Genomic DNA, 20,776 nt, shown 5'->3' on the forward strand with positions numbered 1-20,776 from the left:
ACTGTAATTATGAGTCATTCTAGTTCTCTTCTAAACCTCTAATGGTGATGAGCAGAGAATTACCCACATCAGCTGCTTTTCTAAGCAGCCGTCACATCACAATCTATTCTTAGTTACACTGAAGAACTAGTAATTTCACCACTAAAGAAAAACAGCAATAATTCTCATTCACTGGTTGCCCCGAATTACCCCGTGCTGGAGTCAAAATAGAATTTCCTCTCAGACTGTTTCCTCTGCAATTCCTCCAGCGAATGCAAGGGCTCATACTCTTCCATTTTGGATAATGAGCCATTATGCCGCTGTAGAAAGCCAAAGGTAACCTGAAAACTTGTGTTTGACGGATAGCAGAGCCCAACTCGAATCCAGTCATTCCTATAAAGGAGAGACAATAAAAACATGAATTCACATTTGAGCCAGTACATTTTGAGTATTACAGCATATGTAAATTTTAGCCATGGTCTTCTCCTCCCTAAATTTCTGCTGTGTATGGAGCCACTAACAATGAAAGCCCTGAATCCTAACACACTAATGAATCATCGACTTTTACATGTTACCCAAATTTCTCTCCTCAATATAGGTACAACAATGATATGGCTTATAAAAAATTCTTAGTTTCAACAGGACTTCAGGGAATGTGAATAGAAGCTGGATAAAATGTACTTAGATACTGCAAGCAGATAATAAAATTGAGACAGTTGGGTATAGGTATACTAAAATGGAAGAAACACTAATAGCCTGATAGTGGAAGTGTACACTGGTAAAACCTTCCCAAAGAATCTTTTTATTCATAAATATATTTTTATCTTTTATAATTACATTAGGATAAATTGTTAGTGGTAAATTTGCTAGGGATAAAGGTGTATGCATTTTTAAAGTCTTTGATGAATATTACCAAATTGCCATAGTGTTGTTTCTTACCTAATGTCCTAAGATATAAAATTAATACTTTTTGAAAACCATTAAGAATATTTTCCCCTTTTTTATCATTTCTTTTTTTGGCATTCTTTAAGTTGTGGCAAAATATACATGTGGTAACATATAAAATTTACCATTTTAGACCTTTTTTCACTTTACAGTTTAGTGACATTAAGTACATTCACAAGGTTGTACAACCATCACCACTATCCATTTCCAGAACTTTTTAATCATTCAAAACAATTTTAAAACAATACGTAACAATGCCTTAAAATTGTTCACATAGATTTCATCCAGTAATCCCACTAAGAAATTAGAAATACAAGCCAAAAATGTATAAGAAAAGATGTTCTATCCAGTATCATTTGTAATACCAAAGGGGGAAAAGGGTCAGGAGAAAAACAATCTAAATGTTCATAGGGGAATGGAGTAGTTAAATAAATTTTGGCATATTTATATGCTCAGAGAACACTTGAGGGTGGAAAGACACGAGAACCCTATAAATATTTATAATGCCTCAATTTGATTAGAAGAATTATAGGTTATTATAATTTTTTAAATGTTTTTCTGTATTTCCTTATTTTGTTTAATGAATAAGTACAGCTTTTATAACTTTTAAACTGTTATTTTCAAAAGTGCCACTATGACAAAATCCATGACCTCTCTATAATTATATTAAATTTGGAAAAAAAATTATCCATCTCCTCCTCTTGCCTCTGCCCATGATGTAACTTTTACAAACTTTTAGATAATTAAACAAGGAAAGCTGGACTGAATTTCAAGCCCATATAGAGTTTTGAAACTTCTGGGCTCATCCTTTTTTTCACTTTAAAATCTTTTTACTTTCTTAGTATTTATTCAAAAGTTGTGCCTTGTATGTGCAGAACCCTGCATACCATTTGATTATAATACCTCACCTCAGATTCATAACCTGCCAGATATAACTTTTTGGATTGTGGATCACTATTTCACATATCTCCTCCACCCTCTCTGACAATCGTTTGTTCCTTCATTGACTTCTAGGCAGCTCACTGATGGGGGTGACAATATCAGGTTGGCTTTTAGAACCCGCACCCTGGACACAATGTGGACCAAGGAGTGAAGGTGGAGGGAGGTGGGGAGACCAAGTAGGAGGCTGCTGCAGGGATCCAGGCAAGACAGGATAATGACCTAAACTCAGTCACAAGCAGTGACGGTGGAAAGAAGTGGAGAGATTTGAAAACATTAAGCAGATAGGATCAACAGGGCTTGGCCACTGATAGGATGGAGAAATGAGAGAAAAGAAAGAGGAAAGGATGAGTCCTGAGATTTTTTTGGCTTGGTTGACTCAGTAAGTGAAGGTGCAATTGTCCAGCAAAGGCACAGAGAAGGAGCAGCCAGTGTTACAGGAAAATAGTAATGGTTCAGTTTAGAGCATGTGCCAGAGGCCTATCATCTCAGAATAAGAGTATCTACCATGATGTTCGGCTATCCTTAGAGGGGAATTCCTACATGTTCTACGTCCATCTCTGTTCATTCCACTTGGGTATTTTAAGAGAGTTCTGACGAGTCAACCTTTATGACCAGTCAGGTGAACAAACCAGTGTTTCAGGTACATATCTGAGCAGTTTCATGGAGTCCCATGGGTTAACCATCACATGTCTAGACAGTCCCAGCTCTTGTTTCTAGTCTCATCTTCTGTCACTTCCCCGACTACGCTCCCATCACACTCAATCCATCAGTCCTTGAGCAGAACTAGCCCTTTCCCAACTCTGCTGCTTTTGTAACAAAACTGATCACTTGCTATCACTTCTCAGTGCAGCCTGGCCCAACTCCCTTAGGCAGAATAGTTGCTCTTATCTTTTGTCCTTTAAAAAATAGTACTGGTGGGCTTCCCTGGTGGCGCAGTGGTTGAGAGTCCGCCTGCCAATGCAGGGGACACGGGTTCGTGCCCCGGTCCAGGAAGATCCCACATGCCGCGGAGCGGCTGGGCCCATGAGCCATGGCGGCTGAGCCTGCGCGTCCGGAGCCTGTGCTCCGCAACGGGAGAGGCCACAACAGTGAGAGGCCCCCGTACCGCAAAAAAAAAAAAAAAAAGTACTGGTTTATTTACTTAAATTTTGTTCCATCTGTATACTGTGAGCTCCTGAAGGGCAAGTACTCCTCTCAGTCATCTTTATATCAAGTGGCACACAGTAAACACTTAAATAATTTAATGTAAAAATAGAGCCCTTGATTGAAAGTAATATTATTAGAGCAGACAACTGAGAAATCAAGAAGGGATAGAAAGATGCTTTCACATTCTGGCAGGGATGGCAAATACCTGACATTATCCATGCCACAGTTCTTCCACTTCTTGCCCATTGCTGACATGAATAATCAGTCATACTACTCTCTTCTGTCAAGTCTAAACTTGGCCTCAAAAATCTTTTTACTTTCTAGGTAGTGCTCAGTTGGAACACCAGATAAAATTTATTCCCATCCCAGCTACAGAGAATAAAGTATTCAGCAGACAGTATTAAAACCTACCGTTAAATGGCTTTCTGCCCACAATTCCTTGACCATAGAGAAAAAGACATGCTTTTAATAGGACAGAATTCAATTTATACAATCTCTTAATTCCATCAATATAACATATATAGCCTCCCCACAGGAGGAACAAAGTACATAAAGTTGGAGTTCTTTACTTGCTACAAAGGAGATAGGTTATTGTTTTTCTCCACTAAATTATTACTCGCCCAACTATGTGAAGTAACAGTAATAGAAGCATACTTGTTGAAGTTTATGAGGTATAGAAAAGCAGTCTTCGGTGCTGGCCCATTCCAATGGATGGTGTAGCCCTTCTCCAGCATGATCACAGGCTGGTACTGTGGAAAGGTGGCCTTCTGGTTAATTCCCCGGAGCACCATAGGGTAGGCTGGATACTCATCTCGTGTGATGGTCATAGTCAGATTCTGAGTGCTCCATGTCTGCACATAGACCTTCAAAAAATAATTAAGGATTAAAGGGGAGAGAATGAAAATTTAAATAGCTAAAGAAAACATATCTAGCACAAAGTCAAATGTCTCTACTTTCAAGAGAGAGATTCTATGATCCGTGCCAGACTGACTGAGTAGTAGCCAACTTCATCCTAAGCTCCACTTACAATGAAGCCTGCTTAAACTGAAATAGTAAAAACAGACCATGTGTTCTGGTAGCCAGGATCTTCATCATCTCTTCCACAACAGGCCAGCTTATTCGTTAGAATATAAAACTTTGTGGTTTACATAGCCTGTCAAAGAAATCCCTCAATCTGAAGTACACACGTACAAAAAATTAGTAAATTAATGTGAAAACTGATACCCTCTAGTCAAATCTGAAAGACTTTCCTCTGAAATAAGAGATGGAAATTTAAAATATCTCAGAGCTTTGGCTTTCAATTTTCCATGACCTACATCAGCCCAAGAAGTCATTTTCCACCCATTAAAAAAAAAAGTTAGAAAGTGTTCTGCAAAAACTGGAAAAACATATTAAACTGAGGCAAATTTGAAAGCCCTGAATTTATTCCAGTGGCATTTGAGTTCCATACTGTGCCAAAACAAAATCTTCCCCAAATGCATCCTCCAAAGAACAAACCTCAGAACAATTTCCTAAAACAAATCAGTATCCTGTAACAGAATTCCCCAGAAGTATTAAAACATTTGCAGAATGTTGCATTTAATCCACGCTACTTCTCTGTTTTCTCTTTCTTTGATTTCTGCAGTTTTATCCATATTGATTCCTCAATTATAAATTCTTTGAGCCAGAAAGTCTTCTTAACTCTCATTCATGTTTGACTATAGTACTCTGTACTGACACCACTTAAAGATTAAAATAGAGATAGGAAATATATATTTTGAGACTACATTTAAATATATGTTTAATATATTATATTTATTTATTCTTTATTTAAATGTTTATATTTGATCTGTATTTCATTATATAATAGGTTAAAATATAATAGAATACACCCTCCCCCCACAACACACACATATATGTATCCTGCCTTCTTCCAAATCCAAGAAGGATTTGAGGTGGCACATTCTCCTTATGTTCCACCTTTCTTCCCGAGCACCTTTACCCTTGGGTCAGCAAAGAGCAGACATCCCATTAAAATATATTTACAAATAGCTAAAGAATAATTATTCTATCTTGAGAGCCAATTGCTTCTATCTTTTGTTAAAAAAAATACAGTACTATACATCATCCAAGAAATAACAAATGGCTGCATATCTGGGCTCCCAGCCCAAATTCCAAATTCTCAGGAGAAAATTTCTGTCCTACCATTCCCAGAGCCGCCTGGGCAGTATTAGACACTTTTTTCTTTCTTCATCTTCAAATAAAAATAGAATTACTACTTTGCTTTTTAAGACAGAAGTTATCAGGTTCACATTCTCAAATACCTTAGAAAATCCAAAGACTATATAGAGACATTTATAATAAAATATAAAGTTTTCATGAGTGAGCACATACCACTTTAAGACAGACAGATAATATGTACCTTTGAATACACATGGCTAGCAATTTACTAAAACTGTAGCTACTAAAGAATTAAAAGCTTTTTATCTTTGTTTTAATTCTAGAATTTCTATATCTTCTTAGGCATTAATGAGTCAACTTAATTTTAGAGGGCAATTCTGGTTAAGAATAAAACGAATGGAAGAAGAAATCACATTTTCAACCACATTCTTTTCTTCTTTATTTTACTATAATTATTTCTCCATCCTTTCCTTGTCCTTCCCAGAACTTAGGCAAGTATGACTCCTCTCGCTCCCATGGGGATGAGAAATCCCACAACAAAGAAGCTAATACTCTATTAAAATAAACCAGAAAAAGCTCTCTAATCTTTACCCCTCTTAAGCCCTTTGTCTTGTCTATAAATGAGAATCTTTTTAAAGTTTTTTTTTTAATTTAAGAATCATAGCATTCTTTAACAGTCATGATTCAAAGTCTGAAGAGTAATAAAGAATTCTGCTCCAAGAAACTCCCACTATAGAAAGCTTAGATGGTAGAAACCACATACAACTCAGGGGGCTCAAGAAGTTGAAAAGCAGGAGCCACAAACACACCCTTCATGGCCAAAGTAGCCAGAGCTCAGTGAAGAGGCTCCGTCACAGAACTGGTCCTTCCCCAGGAAGAACCCACCCTGCAAATAAGAGCACTCAGCAGCACGTTAACAAGGGAGGCTTCTTTCCTGCCTTTCAGGCTATCAGAGAGTCCAGTCTGCCTTGGAAGATACTTTGCTCTTCCTCTAATTCTCCTCTCCATGCTCCAATTATCCTTTTCCTCTATTCTTTTTTTTTTTTTTTTTTTTTTTGCGGTACGCAGGCCTCTCACTGTTGTGGCCTCTCCCATTGCAGAGCACAAGCTCCGGACGCGCAGGCTCAGCGGCCATGGCTCACGGGCCCAGCCGCTCCGCGGCATGTGGGATCCTCCCGGACCGGGGCACGAACCCGCATCCCCTGCATCGGCAGGCGGACTCTCAACCACTGCCCCACCAGGGAAGTCCCCCCTCTATTCTTTTATCTCTCTTAACATCTATTATTAAATATGACCATGTAATTGTCTAAAATATGGAAATAAAATTCTGCTCTCTTCAAAATTCTGGGCAACTGGTACCTCCATTCTGCAATCTTTCATCCATCAAATACCACTATTAAAATCATCTTTGCAACTTAGAGCCCTGCTCTTCAAATAATACTAATTGCAGCAAGCACTTCACTATGTGCTAGGCCACGGGTGAAATGCTTTACCAATACTCGTGCATTCTATCCTCACAACAGCCATGTATGAGAGGATCTAATATTATCCTCATTGAGCAGAGGCACAGAGCAATTAATTAACTTACCCACCTCATATTTAAGGAAATAACAAAGCCAGAATTCAAACCCATGCAATCTGGTTCCAGCATCTGTGCTCTTAACATACTACCTCCCTAATTATTCCATCCTCTTATACCAGGCATCCAGTTAATAAATGCACACTAGCCTAATGTTTTCAAAGAAGTGTTTCCCAATCTATATCGTCCCCTTCATATTTTCATAGACATTATATCATAATATAATTTGCAGAATTTCCTTGGATTCCTTCCTTGTCCACTCATTCCAATTCCTAGCTCTGTTTCTGAGAACATCTCACTTTCCATGTGATTTACTGATATTCTGCCTCGCAAGTCAGAGTCCCTAATTTAGAGATAAAATAGAGATAATAACCCTGAAAGCAAAGAGTGAAACACCCTCTCAGGGGACACATCTGTAGCACAGCAACAAAACCTGGCCTAGGAACTCAGGAAATATGGGTTCTCACCCCAACTACATCCCAACCATATTTAACCAAGAGCAAGTTATCTTACTTCTCTTGGGGTCACTTTTTCACTTTTAAATTGGTTTGCAGTGGGGGAACTTTAAATAAAATTCTGTGAGTCTATGATTCCTAAAGAATTTTTTCCTTTTTTTTCCCTAAAAAAAACCCCAAAAAACCCATGCTTTGGAAAGTATCAATCATCCCGAAGAGCTGAAGAGCACTCCTCACAGAAGCAGTGCTGTCGGGAGCTGGTAAGGAATCAGGCATCACAATGTGTTCTGGCCTACCTGGGCATAGTTCCCACTGCACACCACTGCATTCCATTTGGTAACATTTACACAGCTTGGATGGCGGATCAGGTAGTTGTCAATTCTTCCCACGTAAGCATCCTTGTATCCTGTCACAGAGCCATCAATGTCATGGAATATGGAGTTCTTATCACCATCTAGCTCACAATCTTCAAACCAGGGACCAGGCTTTCCAAAGAAGACATTGAGAGACACCTGAAAGCAATGAAAAACAAGGACATCATAAAATGAGGGCTCCTGCCATGTTAGCCAGCATTCCCTGCAAGGACCCAACTTCATATCCATTACAATTACTTTAAGGTTAAAGCAGTTCTGAGTCACAGCATAACTGTCAACCAACATTTTTGATTAATTATGACATGCACGGGGAAAAAAATTTCCCAAAGCCTTGTAGAGTTCAAGCAGCAAGCGTTCAACTTCATCTTTGTTCAACTTCATCTTTGGTATTTTCCCTTTTTTTAACTTAAAAATTATTACCTGTTCCCCAGATAAAACTAATCCATGGTAAGAGAAACTAGAATAGTTGTGGGAAGGGGAACTATGCAGTCATATGTATTTGTTAAAACTTATAAACTTTATACTTAAGATCTCTGCATTTCCCTGTATGCAAACCACACCTCAATTAAATAAAAATCTATTATAAGTTCTATCTCCTGAGCTAATCATTTTATTTCACTCCAAATGCTTTAGTTAACTTGTTAATGACTCCTCCCACCAAAAAGTAAGTACAGTTCCAAACTAAAACACAATCTAAGTGTTGCCTTGGTATGGTTGCATGACCACTGGACTCACTACAACTTGTTGAAAAGTGTCTGTTATCTTCTCTCTCCTCAACATAGACCAAGTCCAGCTCAGTAATTTTCATGTCGGGTAATGTTAATTCAATGCCCTTATCGAACACATAGTACACAGCTACAAAGCAGGCTGCAGGTTACATGCTTTATAATCTTTAGCTGCTTCTTATTAGTGGTAAGTTACTAATGTTATTCAAGCCATGCAGATACACCTCTACAATGCTTTTATTGGGAAGTTTTAAAATCAGCTGAACATCTAAATGATAAGCAGCTCAATGGAAAATCAGTGATGTGTGGGACAAGTGGCTCTAAATTCTTAGTTCTAGGCTCTTTTCTCTTTTTCCTTATACCTCCTATAGTTAAATCTAAAAGAAGTCTAGGGCATATTGTCCACCTTTTTAGGAATAACAAATATGACAGAGCATTCCCTTTATGAATGGTTTCAGAGCATTGCCACCTTAGAGAATTCCAGGCTGATGAAACACTAAACCTAAACAGCATGGATTCTCTTAGGCTGTTAGAACTCTAGAACTCTGCAACAAACGAAACATCTAAAAACTGTTTTTTCAGTATGACCATGTCAGTGATCACCAAATTCTGTGCATGGGGTGAGCCATGTGGGCAGTAAGCGAACATCTAACCTCTACACTGGAGAGGTAATCCAAGAACCACCTTATTTATTTACGTGGGACCCTATCCACAGTGTAGCTCTTCTTCTTCCCCTGGAGTTATGTGGCCTAGAAGAGAACCAGTCAACCAAGCTGACAAGCCAGTCTGCATGTGTGCCTCTGTTCCATGCCTCAGCTATTCACGAAAACCAGATATAGACTTTGGTAAACTATCTTAAGTTCTCTTTAAACTGGGCAACCACTGAGTTTGCCTGTGGATGTGAATGAGAGAACTATGAGCCACTTTCCAATTGTGGCTGCCTGTGGCAGCAGAAAGCAATACGGTCTGAGACTCAATCTCTACACCACTGTCATCTTAGAAGTGGAAAGATGGGGAGAGGCTGGGAGTATATAATCAGATTGTCCTGTGTATTAATGGTAAAGAGGGTACTGACAAAACTACTAAGAAAACTATTTCTGTGGCCTACGGCATTGTAAACAATTATTTCTAAGTCTTCTTTGCAATCTTCATAAAAACCTTCCAATAGTTCATATAAGAAATAACCTAATTTGTTTCATATCACACCACTATTCCTCTTCTTTCCCAATCTTTTATCCTCTAGTTCCCCAGAAGAATAGACCCCAGAAAAGTAAAATACCAGGTAAAACCCAAATCTCTTCATGGATTATTATACTGAATTTCACCAAATTATATGTCCTCTTGTTCCTATGAAATTCTACAATTCCCATCCCCGTGTCATCACTTTAAGTCATTTTCCCTTTGAAGATATCACCAGAATATCAGAAATACCCCAGGTCACATGGGACTTCTGTTCTCACCTTGAACTCAGCAGGACAGAGCACATGGAATTAGGAGTTGCTCTTGCATAGATTTCTCCTCCCAATCATAAAAACTCAGTACGAACCCTTCGTTTGTGTTTTCATCTTTGGAAATGTGCCATCCCTCCTCTTCCCACCATACTCACTGTGTAGGAACCATGAGAACATACTTACATGTGGACCAAACTTCACAAGGGAGATGTTATTCCTGGGGGTTATCTGCCAAGAATTCTTCATGAGGAAGCCAATAGCACTGGTATGCCTATCTGGAGTTGGCACATATTGTTTGAAAGTGCACCTGGTGACATGAATGGGCCCATCATAGATCTGAAAGCCTCTAATTGGGAATGTCCTGTTGAAATACAAGATTTTGTTTAATGCATACGGGCCCGTCCCTTTAACAGCACTTCACTTGTGTACTTGTTTTATAAATACTGTTGAATATCCCATATACACTAAGCACAATTCTAGGATACAGTGGTAACCAAGCAAGATCTCCAATCAAATGAAACCTACACTGTAGTGAGAAAGGCAAACAGAAAAACAATGGACAATCTCAGATAATAAGTGCTTGAAGAAAGTAAAGACATAGTAATACAATAGACTGGGTAGAAGAGAGATGCTATTTTGGACAGAATGGAGGCTTGTCTGAAAAGGTGACTTGGCTTCCTTGAATCAACTCAGTTGAGATCTTTTCTTTGATAACGCATATACTTTAGCTTTAGTTCCCAAATCTCTAGCATGAGAACAAAAGACAAATCTGTGCTTAAACAGAGAGAACTTCCTTTCAAGCCACTAAATGACAGTAGTAAGGAGAAATGATATACTTAAAAGTACAAAAGTGTAAGTCTGCAAGGCTTACTATGTCAAAGGGGATGGCTAGATTGAGAAATTCGTTTTATTCATTTTACTCCTTTCTGTTCCAACACAAACTCCTTAACCTACTAATCATATATTATTAACCATAATTAATGTACAAAACCCATAATATTCTGGATCCCTTAGGTTTTTCCCCTATTACGTTCTTAATGGCATTGCAGAGGACCTCTATAGCAACAAATTAGTTTACAACTTGGTGGTGTTTTACAATAAAAACATAGATGCTAGCAAGCAAATCAAATAGCCTACTTAAAAATCTATGCCTCTTGATGTTTTTCCAAGGATACATCACAAAACGGTCCTCTGCCATAGAAAAGGTTGTAAACATACAGTAAAATAAAAACTGGATCCGTTGAGCAACTAGGAGTCTTCATTTCGAAAACTCCTCCTTGGCAAAGAAGCAATAGCATTTCGAAATAAAACTAAAGGCCAGTGTAAAATAAAAATAATGGAATTGAATTGGCCACCATTTTTACTGCAGCTCATACCCAACTAAAACAGCCTTTTTTCTTAATTTACATATTAGAAGAGGCAGCTTTAGCCTAATTGTAAAGAGCAGAGCACTGAAGCCAAAGTAACAGGGTTCGAGTCCCATCTTAGCTATTTTTACTAAGTTACTCACTTATAAAGCAGGATGATGACAGCGCCTACCTCACTGGGCTTTGCCAGGATTAACTGAATAATAAAGTACTTTAGAACAGGGCCTGATACATCATAAGCATTTAATAAATGTTTGCCATTAAAAATCCATGAAGTTCCTTTCCTAGTGGCTTCCACGGTCTAACAGGAGTTCTACACATAGCGTAGCATATAGTAAAGATGTTCAATATTTCCCCAAAACAAACACAGGCGAGAGGAGCCAAGCATAGGCTGCCCTTTGCCAGAAGCTAGTTAAGCCCTTCAGCCAACACTCATTACCTGTCCCCCAAAGCCAACTATCTGTTTGCCCCATCCCCCTGACCTGTCCTAGCCCAATATCCAGACACAGGGTATAGCTTTAAGGGAACTGATGTTTGATAAATTCTGACATTAGCTCCAACGTAAGGCCTTTAGAACACTAGTTTTTCTCTACCTGGTTTTCTTACAAGTAAAATGACAACTCCAAACTGTGTCTCAGAACTGAGGTACAGATTAATTAGGTAATAGTTCCCTAAAAGTCCTGAAGAATCTTTCTAGTAGTAAGTACTATTTTAATGACTGTGATTATTTTGGCAGAAAACATGCCAAAAGTCTACCCCCATACCCTTTCAACATCTGAAACATTGTTAATTATACAGCTGTGGTTAGGTTTTGAGTCAGCTTTGGCATCTATCACCTCATTTTCTAGGACTCTTTTCAATAGGTAATTTCCTTTTTCCAGTGTCTATTTCTGAAAACTAACATCACATATTGAGGGAAAACTGACTCAATGTCCATAGTTTATGGTTTGGCAATTTTCTCAAGAAAGAAAAAAAAAAAAAGATTACCAGCTTATATAAGGCCTTATACAGGAAGGATAAACAAGATAGGTTCCTTCATTATAAAATTGATAATGAAATCTATAAAGTGTTTAATAGTTAATGCTCCAGAATTCCAGAGCATACTACACACAATAGTAATAGCAATAATAACAACAAGAATAACAGTTTTAATAATAATAAGATAAGATGGGAAAAGTGTCACAGTGGGAACCAATCGATACAGGATTATTACAGAAACTTTTTTAAGGGGGTTAGGTTTACATTTATTGTTTAAATTTAACACTCCTCTGATAAAGCAATGCTTACCTGTTCCTGGGTAACGTCCGAGGCTTCTGGTCTATTCCTCCAGTGCCTACATACTTGTTCTGACCACCCTGAAATCCGTAATTCCTGCTCTCCCCAATAAAGAGAGATTCAGATACCTCTTGGCTGGAACCTTCATCACTTGGGAAGCTTCCGTCACTGTTAAAATGAGAATAATCATTAACCACACATCTCTAGGAAATTTAAATTGAGCCTCAAATGAAGGCAAGCTATAACTTTAAAAACCTAAAAATTTTCAAAGTAGCCAGTAGCTTTTTCTAATACATATTAGTGAGTTATTAAAAGGTGCCTCGAAATTGAACACACCTCTTATAAATTAATATGTGCTTGGCAAATTAGATTTAAACAAATGAGATTTAATTTACAGTAACAACTAATTATTTCAGTACCAAGCAACAATACTGCAAATGAGGAGAATAAACTTGCCTTGGACAATAATTAGAGGACAAGCATGTTTAAGACAGCAATGAGAATAACTGCTATTTGGAGAAAAATATATAACATAAAAAGTTTAGTTCTAAAAGACCACTGTGAAATTAGACCAACTTCTAAGAAAGAAAATATTTAATCTGCTCCCAACTTTTACCCCCTTCCTCTTTATTCCCCTACTTTTTAAGATCTTTAATCTAAAGCTCAAGTGTTTTCTTTTAAGCAAAAAATATGGTGGGCCTACCCTTCTGTGTAATTCCAGCTAGATTCATCTCCTACTTTGGTATAAATTCAATTAATCAATAAAAATGTATTTTTGGCCCTCAAGTGGCATCAGGAAGTGAGTGCTAATTTTTTTAATGTTAATAAATGATATAACATTCCTGTGTTATCAAAAAATATATATCAAGGTTATTTTACCTTACAGCTTTAAAATAATCAGATAAGTATTTTTAAAAGTAATTACAAACCTGGCAAAGGTCAGTCCTATTCCATTATCTGAAAATCTATAAGAAAAAAGAGAATGAGGGAACATTTTAATTTATCACATCATATAAGAAGAGGTAATTCTCTCAAAATATTTAATTGTCATAAAATCCAGGAAGTTCCAGTAATGTTTACTGTCCAAGACTACACAAAAATTTCACTTTCCAATAATGAAAAGCATAGCCTCCACAGTGAAGGCAACTGGTTCCAATCTCAGCTTTGCCAATTACTAGCTGTGTGACCTTGGACAAGTTACTCAACCTGTTTGCCCCTCAGTTTTCTCACCTAAAGGTTGAAATAATAATATAAGCTTCCTCATAGGATACTTGAAAGCATTAAAATGCTAATTAGGGTCAACTATTTAGAACAGTGTCTGGCACAGAGTAAGCAGCAGGTATTAGCTATAATTATAATTTTTATCATTATACTTGGTCCCCATATCTGTGGGTTCTGCACCCACAGATTCAACCAACTGTGGATCAGAAATATTAAAAAAAAAATTCTGGAAAATTCCAAAAAGCAAAACTTACATTTGTCCAGTGCTGGCAACTATTTACATAGCGTTTACATTGCATTTACAACTATTTAGATAGCATTTACATTGTCTTGGATATAATAGGTTATAGAGATGATTTAAAGTATACAGGAGGATGTGTGTAGGTTATACGCAAATACTATGCCGTTTTACATAAGGAAGTTGAGCATCAGGATTTTGGTACCCATGGGGAGTCCTGGAACCAATCCCCCACGGATACCAAGGAATGACTAATTTTTAACAATTACATCATGGTATTCTCTTCAAAACTTTTCAACATTAATACCCAAGCTATTTCTACAGATTGTATACAATATCCTTTTTTTTTGCATGATAAAAGTCAGAGATGATGGTAAAATGCCAAGCAGCTAATGTCAGTACCAGCCAGAAAAAAACATGTTTCTAGACTCCTGAACACCAAATCTTACCTCAACATACATCAGACTTCTCCTAAAATTATACAAATGGAAAAGAAGTGAGATGCTTACTGCTTCAAGTCATGTTAAGACATAAGTCAACAGACTTATTAAGGGAGAATTCAAAACTTTTGTTTTGAATGGCAGTGGAAGAGCATCAGGAAACTGAGTTTCCAAAAAGAAGGAAAAAAATGCAGGTAGTTTCAAAATCTTTATTTAGCTCTCTGACATAGACCATGTTTGTTACATAAAGTTAAAGTCCCAGTTTCTGTTTAATCTCATCAAAAATATCTCATGTCACCAGACAAGTTCACTTCCAATAAAAGCAGCAGAATGAGACGATTCCAAACATTTGCAGTCAGTTAATGCTGGCATATTTCCTCAGAGCCTGTTCTATTAGTAATGATACTATGATTCCAGAAACCACCACTGTACTTTCAGTCTACTGGGTTTTTAAAAAACCCTTAAAAAATAAATACATCAGTGTCATCAGATGATAATTTCACAGAGAATACCCACGCTGAATTCTGAACGACAATGTCTCCCCCTCTGACCCAAGCTCCGTTATCATTATTTTTAAAAGCAATGAGCCTGTCAATTAAAGCAGCAACACGTGGCTTTTCAGGGTCTGCATCCTGATGAGGCCGAAACCTTGGGGTTAGGAGGAAAAAAAAAAAAAAAAGGACTTTTAAAAAGAGTAATGAAAAGGCAATGTAAATAAGCTCTTTATGATTATAAGCTTAAGTGTCAAAAAGCAGTATTTAACTTTGAACAAAACAAAACTAAAAAAAACCTCCTTAAGATACAATTTAATTATTTGCATTTCAAATATTGAAAAAAAATACAAATTTGCAGAGAACTACTTTCATATTTCATAGTTTATTTTTAATCAATTTATATTATAAAAGGGACATTACAGAACACTCTAAGCACTGAAACCATTTCAAAAATAAACAGAAAAACCTCAGACCAGGAAATATAGTATGTTTTCACAAATTCTCAAGCTACATGATATTAATATAAACTTACTGAGTAAATTAATCATATATTTCAACATACATATATGTGAACCAGAGTATTATTTGAGTTGTGTGCTGGTGAAATGCTTTAGATACAGAGAAAACTGGATTCAATATCTTTAAAAAGCCTAAATTTAAAATAGATTATATTTATGGAATATTACTCAGCCATAAAAGGAATGTAATTCTGCCATTTGCAACATGGATGGCCCTAAAGGGTATTCTACTTAGTGAAATAAGTCAGACAGAGAAAGACAAATATTCTATATTATCACTTACAAGTGTAACCTAAAAAATAAAACAAACAAATGAATATAACAAAAAAGAAACAGACTCACAGACACAGAGAACAAACTAGTAGTTACCAGTGAGGAGAGAGTAGATGGGGGAGCAACATAAGGGTATGGGATTAAGACATACAAACTACTATGTATGAAATAAATAAGCAACAAGGATATATTATACAGCACAGGGAAATCTAGCTATTCTTTTATAATAATTTTAAAAGGAGTATAATCTATAAAAATATTGAATCACTATGTTGTACACCTGAAACTAATATTGTAAATCTACTATAATAAAAAATATAAAGAAAAAAAGTATCAGCACTTAAAAAAAGATTGTATCTCATTGACTTATTAATCATAAAGACTGAATGTTACTTTTGCTTTCTTGTCCCTGTAAAACATTTAGAAGGACCTTAATGAAAAGGCCAAAAAATATCGGTATCAAAAACTGTTAACCAGGGGCTTCCCTGGTGGCGCAGTGGTTGAGAGTCCGCCTGACGATGCAGGGGACACGGGTTCGTGGCCCTGTCTGGGAAGATCCCACATGCTGCGGAGCGGCTCAGCCCATGAGCCATGGCTGCTGAGCCTGCGTGTCCGGAGCCTGTGCTCTGCAACGGGAGAGGCCACAACAGTGAGAGGCCCGCGTACAGCAAAACAAAAAACAAAAAACTATTAACCAGGAAGATCGGTTCAAGGTGGCGGAAGAGAAGGATGTGCGCTCACTCCCTCCTGTGAGAGCAACGGAATCACAACTAACTGCTGAACGATCAATGACAGAAAGACAATGGAACTCACCAAAAAAGATACCCCATGTCCAAAGACAAACGAGAGGCCACAATGAGACAGCAGGAGGGGCTCAATCACAAGAAAATCAAATCCTATAACTGCTGGGTGGTTGACTCAAAAACTGGAGTACACTTATACCACAGAAGTCCACCCACTGGAGTGAAGGTTCTGAGTCCCACGTCATGCTTCCCAAGCTGGGGGTCTGGCAACGGGAGGAGGAATTCCTAGAGAATCAGACTTTGAGGTCTAGCGAGATTTGACTACAGAACTTCGACAGGACTGGGAGAAACAGAGACTCCACTCGTGGCAGGCACACACAAAGTAGTGTGCACATCGGGACCCAGGGGAAGGAGCAGTGACCCCATAGGAGACTGAACCAGACCTACCTGCTAGGGTTGGAGGGTCTCCTGCAGAGGCAGGGGGTGGCTGTGGCTCACCGTGGGGACAAGGACACTGGCAGCAGAAGTTCTGGGAGGTACTCCTTGGCGTGAGCCCTCCCAGAGTCTGCCATTAGCCCCAGCAAAGTCCGGGTAGGGTTCAGTGTTGGGTCACCTCAGGCCAAACAACGAACAGGGAGGGAACCCAGCTCCACCCATCAGCAGACAAGCACATTAAAGTTTTACTGAGCTCTGCCCACCAGAGCAACACCCAGCTCTACCCACCACCAGTCCCTCACATCAGGAAGCTTGCACAAGCCTCTTAGATAGCCTCATCCACCAGAGGGCAGATAGCAGAAGCAAGAAGAGCTATAATTCTGCAGCCTGTGGAAGGAAAACCACATTAACAGAAACAGGGACGAAATGAAAAGGCAGAGGACTGTGTACCAGATGAAGGAACAAGATAAAACGCCAGAAAACAACTAAATGAAGTGGAGATAGGCAACCTTCCAGAAAAAGAATTCAGGGCTTCCCTGGTGGTGCAGTGGTTGAGAGTTCGCCTGCCGATGCAGGGGACATGGGTTCGTGCCCCGGTCTGGGAAGATCCCACATGCCGCGGAGTGGCTGGGCCTGGGAGCCATGGCTGCTGAGCCTGCGCATCCGGAGCCTGTGCTCCACAACGGGAGAGGTCACAACAGTGAGAGGCTCGTGTACTGGGAAAAAAAAAAAAAAAGGCAAAATAAAAAGAATTCAGAATAATGATAGTGAAGATGATCCAGGACCTTGGAAAAAGAATGGAAGTAAAGATAGAGAAGATGCAACAAATGTTTAACAAAGACCTAGAAGAATTAAAGAACAAACAAACAGAGATGAACAATACAATAACTGAAATGAAAAATACACTAGAAGGAATCAATAGCAGAATAACTGAGGCAGAAGAACGCATAAGTGACCTGGAAGACAGAATGGTGGAATTCACTGCCACGGAACAGAATAAACAAAAAAGAATGAAAAGAAATGAAGACAGCCTAAGAGACCTCTGGGACAACATTAAACGCAACAACATTCACATAATACGGGTCCCAACAGGGCAAGACAGAGAGAAAGGACGTGAGAAAATATTTGAAGAGATTATAGTTGAAAACTTCCCTAACATGGGAAATCAAATAGCCACCCAAGTCCAGGAAATGCAGAGAACCCCATGCAGGATAAACCCAAGGACAAACACATTGAGACACATAGTAATCAAATTCACAAAAATTAAATACAAAGAAAAATAATTGAAAGCAACAAGGGAGAAACAACAAATAACATACAAGGGAACTCCCATAAGGTTAACAGCTCATTTCTCAGCAGAAAGTCTCAAGTCAGAAGGGAGTGGCATGATATATTTAAAGTGATGAAAGGGAAGAAACTACAACCAAGATTACTCTACCCGGCGAGGATCTCATTCAGATTCGACGGAGAAATCAAAAGCTTTACAGACAAGCAAAAGCTAAGAGAATTCAGCAATACCAAACCAGCTCTACAACAAATGCTAAAGGAACTTCTCTAAGTGGGAAACACAAGAGAAGAAAAGGACCTACAAAAACAAACCCAAAACAATTAGGAAAATGCTAATAGGAACATACATATCGATAATTACCTTAAACGTGACTGGATTAAATGTTCCAACCAAAAGACATAGGCTCGCTGAATGGATACAAAAACAAGACCCATATATATGCTGTCTACAAGAGACCCACTTCAGACCTAGGGTCACATACAGACTGAAAGTGAGGGGATGGAGGAAGATATTCCATGCAAATGGAAATCAAAAGAAAGCTGGAGTAGCAATACTCATATCAGATAAAATAGATTTTAAAATAAAGAATGTTGGGGCCTCCCTGGTGGCGCAGTGGTTGAGAGTCCACCTGCCGATGCAGGGGATACGGGTTCGTGCCCCGGTCCGGGAGGATCCCATATGCCACGGAGCAGCTGGGCCCGTGAGCCATGGCCGCTGAGCCTGCGCGTCCGGAGCCTGTGCTCCGCAACGGGAGAGGCCACAACAGTGAGAGGCCCGCGTACCACAAAAAAAATAAATAAATAAAATAAAATAAAGAATGTTACAAGAGACAAGGAAGGACACTACATAATGATCAAGGGATCAATCCAAGAAGAAGATATAACAATTATAAATATATATGCACCCAACATAGGAGCACCTCAATACATAAGGCAACTGCTAACAGCTATAAAAGAGGAAATCGACAGTAACACAATAATAGTGGGGGACATTAACACCTCACTTACACCAATGGATGGATCATCCAAACAGAAAATTAATAAGGAGACAGAAGCTTTAAATGACACAATAGACCAGATAGATTTAATTGATATTTATAGGACATTCCATCCAAAAACAACAGATCACACTTTCTTCTCAAGTGCACACGGAATATTCTCCAGGATAGATCACACCTTGGGTCACAAATCAAGCCTCAGTAAATTTAAGAAAACTGAAATCATATCAAGCACCTTTTCTGACCACAACACTATGAGATTAGAAATCAATTACAGGGAAAAAAATGTAAAAAACACAAACACATGGAGGCTAAACAATACGTTACTAAATAACCAAGAGATCACTGAAGAAATCAAAGAGGAAATTAAAAAATGCCTATAGACAAACTACAATGAAAACACGATGATCCAAAACTTATGGGATGCAGCAAAAGCAGTTCTAAGAGCGAAGTTTATAGCTATACAAGCCTACCTCAAGAAACAAGAAAAATCTCAAATAAACAATCTAACCTTACACCTAAAGGAACTAGAGAGAGAAGAACAAACAAAACCCAAAGTTTGTGGAAGGAAAGAAATCATAAAGATCAGAGCAGAAATAAATGAAATAGAAAAAAAGTAAACAATAGCAAGGATCAATAAAACTAGAACGTGGTTCTTTGAGAAGATAAACAAAATTGATAAACCATTAGCCAGACTCATCAAGAAAAAGAGGGAGAGGACTCAAGTTAAAAAGTTTAGAAATGAAAAAGGAGAAGTTACAACAGACATCACAGAAATACAAAGCATCCTAAGAGACTACTACAAGCAACTCTATGCCAATAAAATGGATAACCTGGAAGAAATGGACAAATTCTTAGAAAAGTATAACCTTCCAAGACTGAACCAGGAAGAAATAGAAAATATGAACAGACCAATCACAAGTAATGAAATTGAAACTGTGATTAAAAATCTTCCAAAAAAAAAAATCTTCCAACAAACAAAAGTCCAGGACCAGATGGCTTCACAGGTGAATTCTATCAAACATTTAGAGAAGACATAACACCCATTCTTCTCAAACTCTTTCAAGAAATTGCAGAGGAAGGAACACTCCCAAACTCATTCTATGAGGCCACCATCACCCTGATACCAAAACCAGACAAAGGTACTACAAGAAAAGAAAATGACAGACCAATATCACTGATGAATATAGATGCAAAAATCGTCAACAAAATACTAGCAAAGAGAATCCAATAACACATTAAAAGGATCATGCACCATGATCAACTGGGGTTTATCCCAGGGATGCGAGGATTCTTCAATATACGCAAATCAATCAATGTGATATACCATATTAACAAATTGAAGAATAAAAACCATATGATCATCTCAATAGATACAGAAAAAGCTTTTGACAAAATTCAGCACCCATTTATGATAAAAATTCTCCAGAAAGTGGGCATAGAGGGAACCTACCTCAACTAATAAAGGCCATATACGACAAACCCACGGCAAACATCATTCTCAATGGTGAAAAACTGAAAGCATCTCCTCTAAGATCAGGAACAAGACAAGGATGTCCACTCTCACCACTATTATTCGAAATAGCATGGTAATCAGAGAAGAAAAAGAAATAAAAGGAATATAATATGGAAAAGAAGAAGTAAAACTGTCACTGTTTGCAGATGACATGATACTATACATAGAGAATCCTAAAGATGCTACCAGAAAACTACTAGAGCTAATCAATGAAT

The 20,776-nt window shown here is 38.1% G+C and overlaps 1 protein-coding gene across 2 annotated transcripts in view; it reads right to left on the minus strand.

Moving 5' to 3' along the window:
- The window catches only part of CEMIP2 (cell migration inducing hyaluronidase 2), a gene marked incomplete at both ends in the record, with an annotated part of 62,819 nt that overhangs the window by 11,445 nt on the left and 30,598 nt on the right, over positions 1-20,776 (minus strand). For both annotated transcript variants that reach the window (XM_079706971.1, XM_079706970.1), the window contains 7 exons: positions 190-372; positions 3,667-3,875; positions 7,503-7,718; positions 9,940-10,117; positions 12,411-12,566; positions 13,328-13,363; positions 14,814-14,945. In XM_079706971.1, the coding sequence (XP_079563097.1) occupies positions 190-372; positions 3,667-3,875; positions 7,503-7,718; positions 9,940-10,117; positions 12,411-12,566; positions 13,328-13,363; positions 14,814-14,945 (1,110 nt within the window). The remainder of the gene's footprint in view (positions 1-189; positions 373-3,666; positions 3,876-7,502; positions 7,719-9,939; positions 10,118-12,410; positions 12,567-13,327; positions 13,364-14,813; positions 14,946-20,776) is intronic.

Source organism: Hyperoodon ampullatus (assembly GCF_949752795.1).
Source record: "Hyperoodon ampullatus genome assembly, chromosome: 6".
Taxonomy (NCBI): domain Eukaryota; kingdom Metazoa; phylum Chordata; class Mammalia; order Artiodactyla; family Ziphiidae; genus Hyperoodon; species Hyperoodon ampullatus.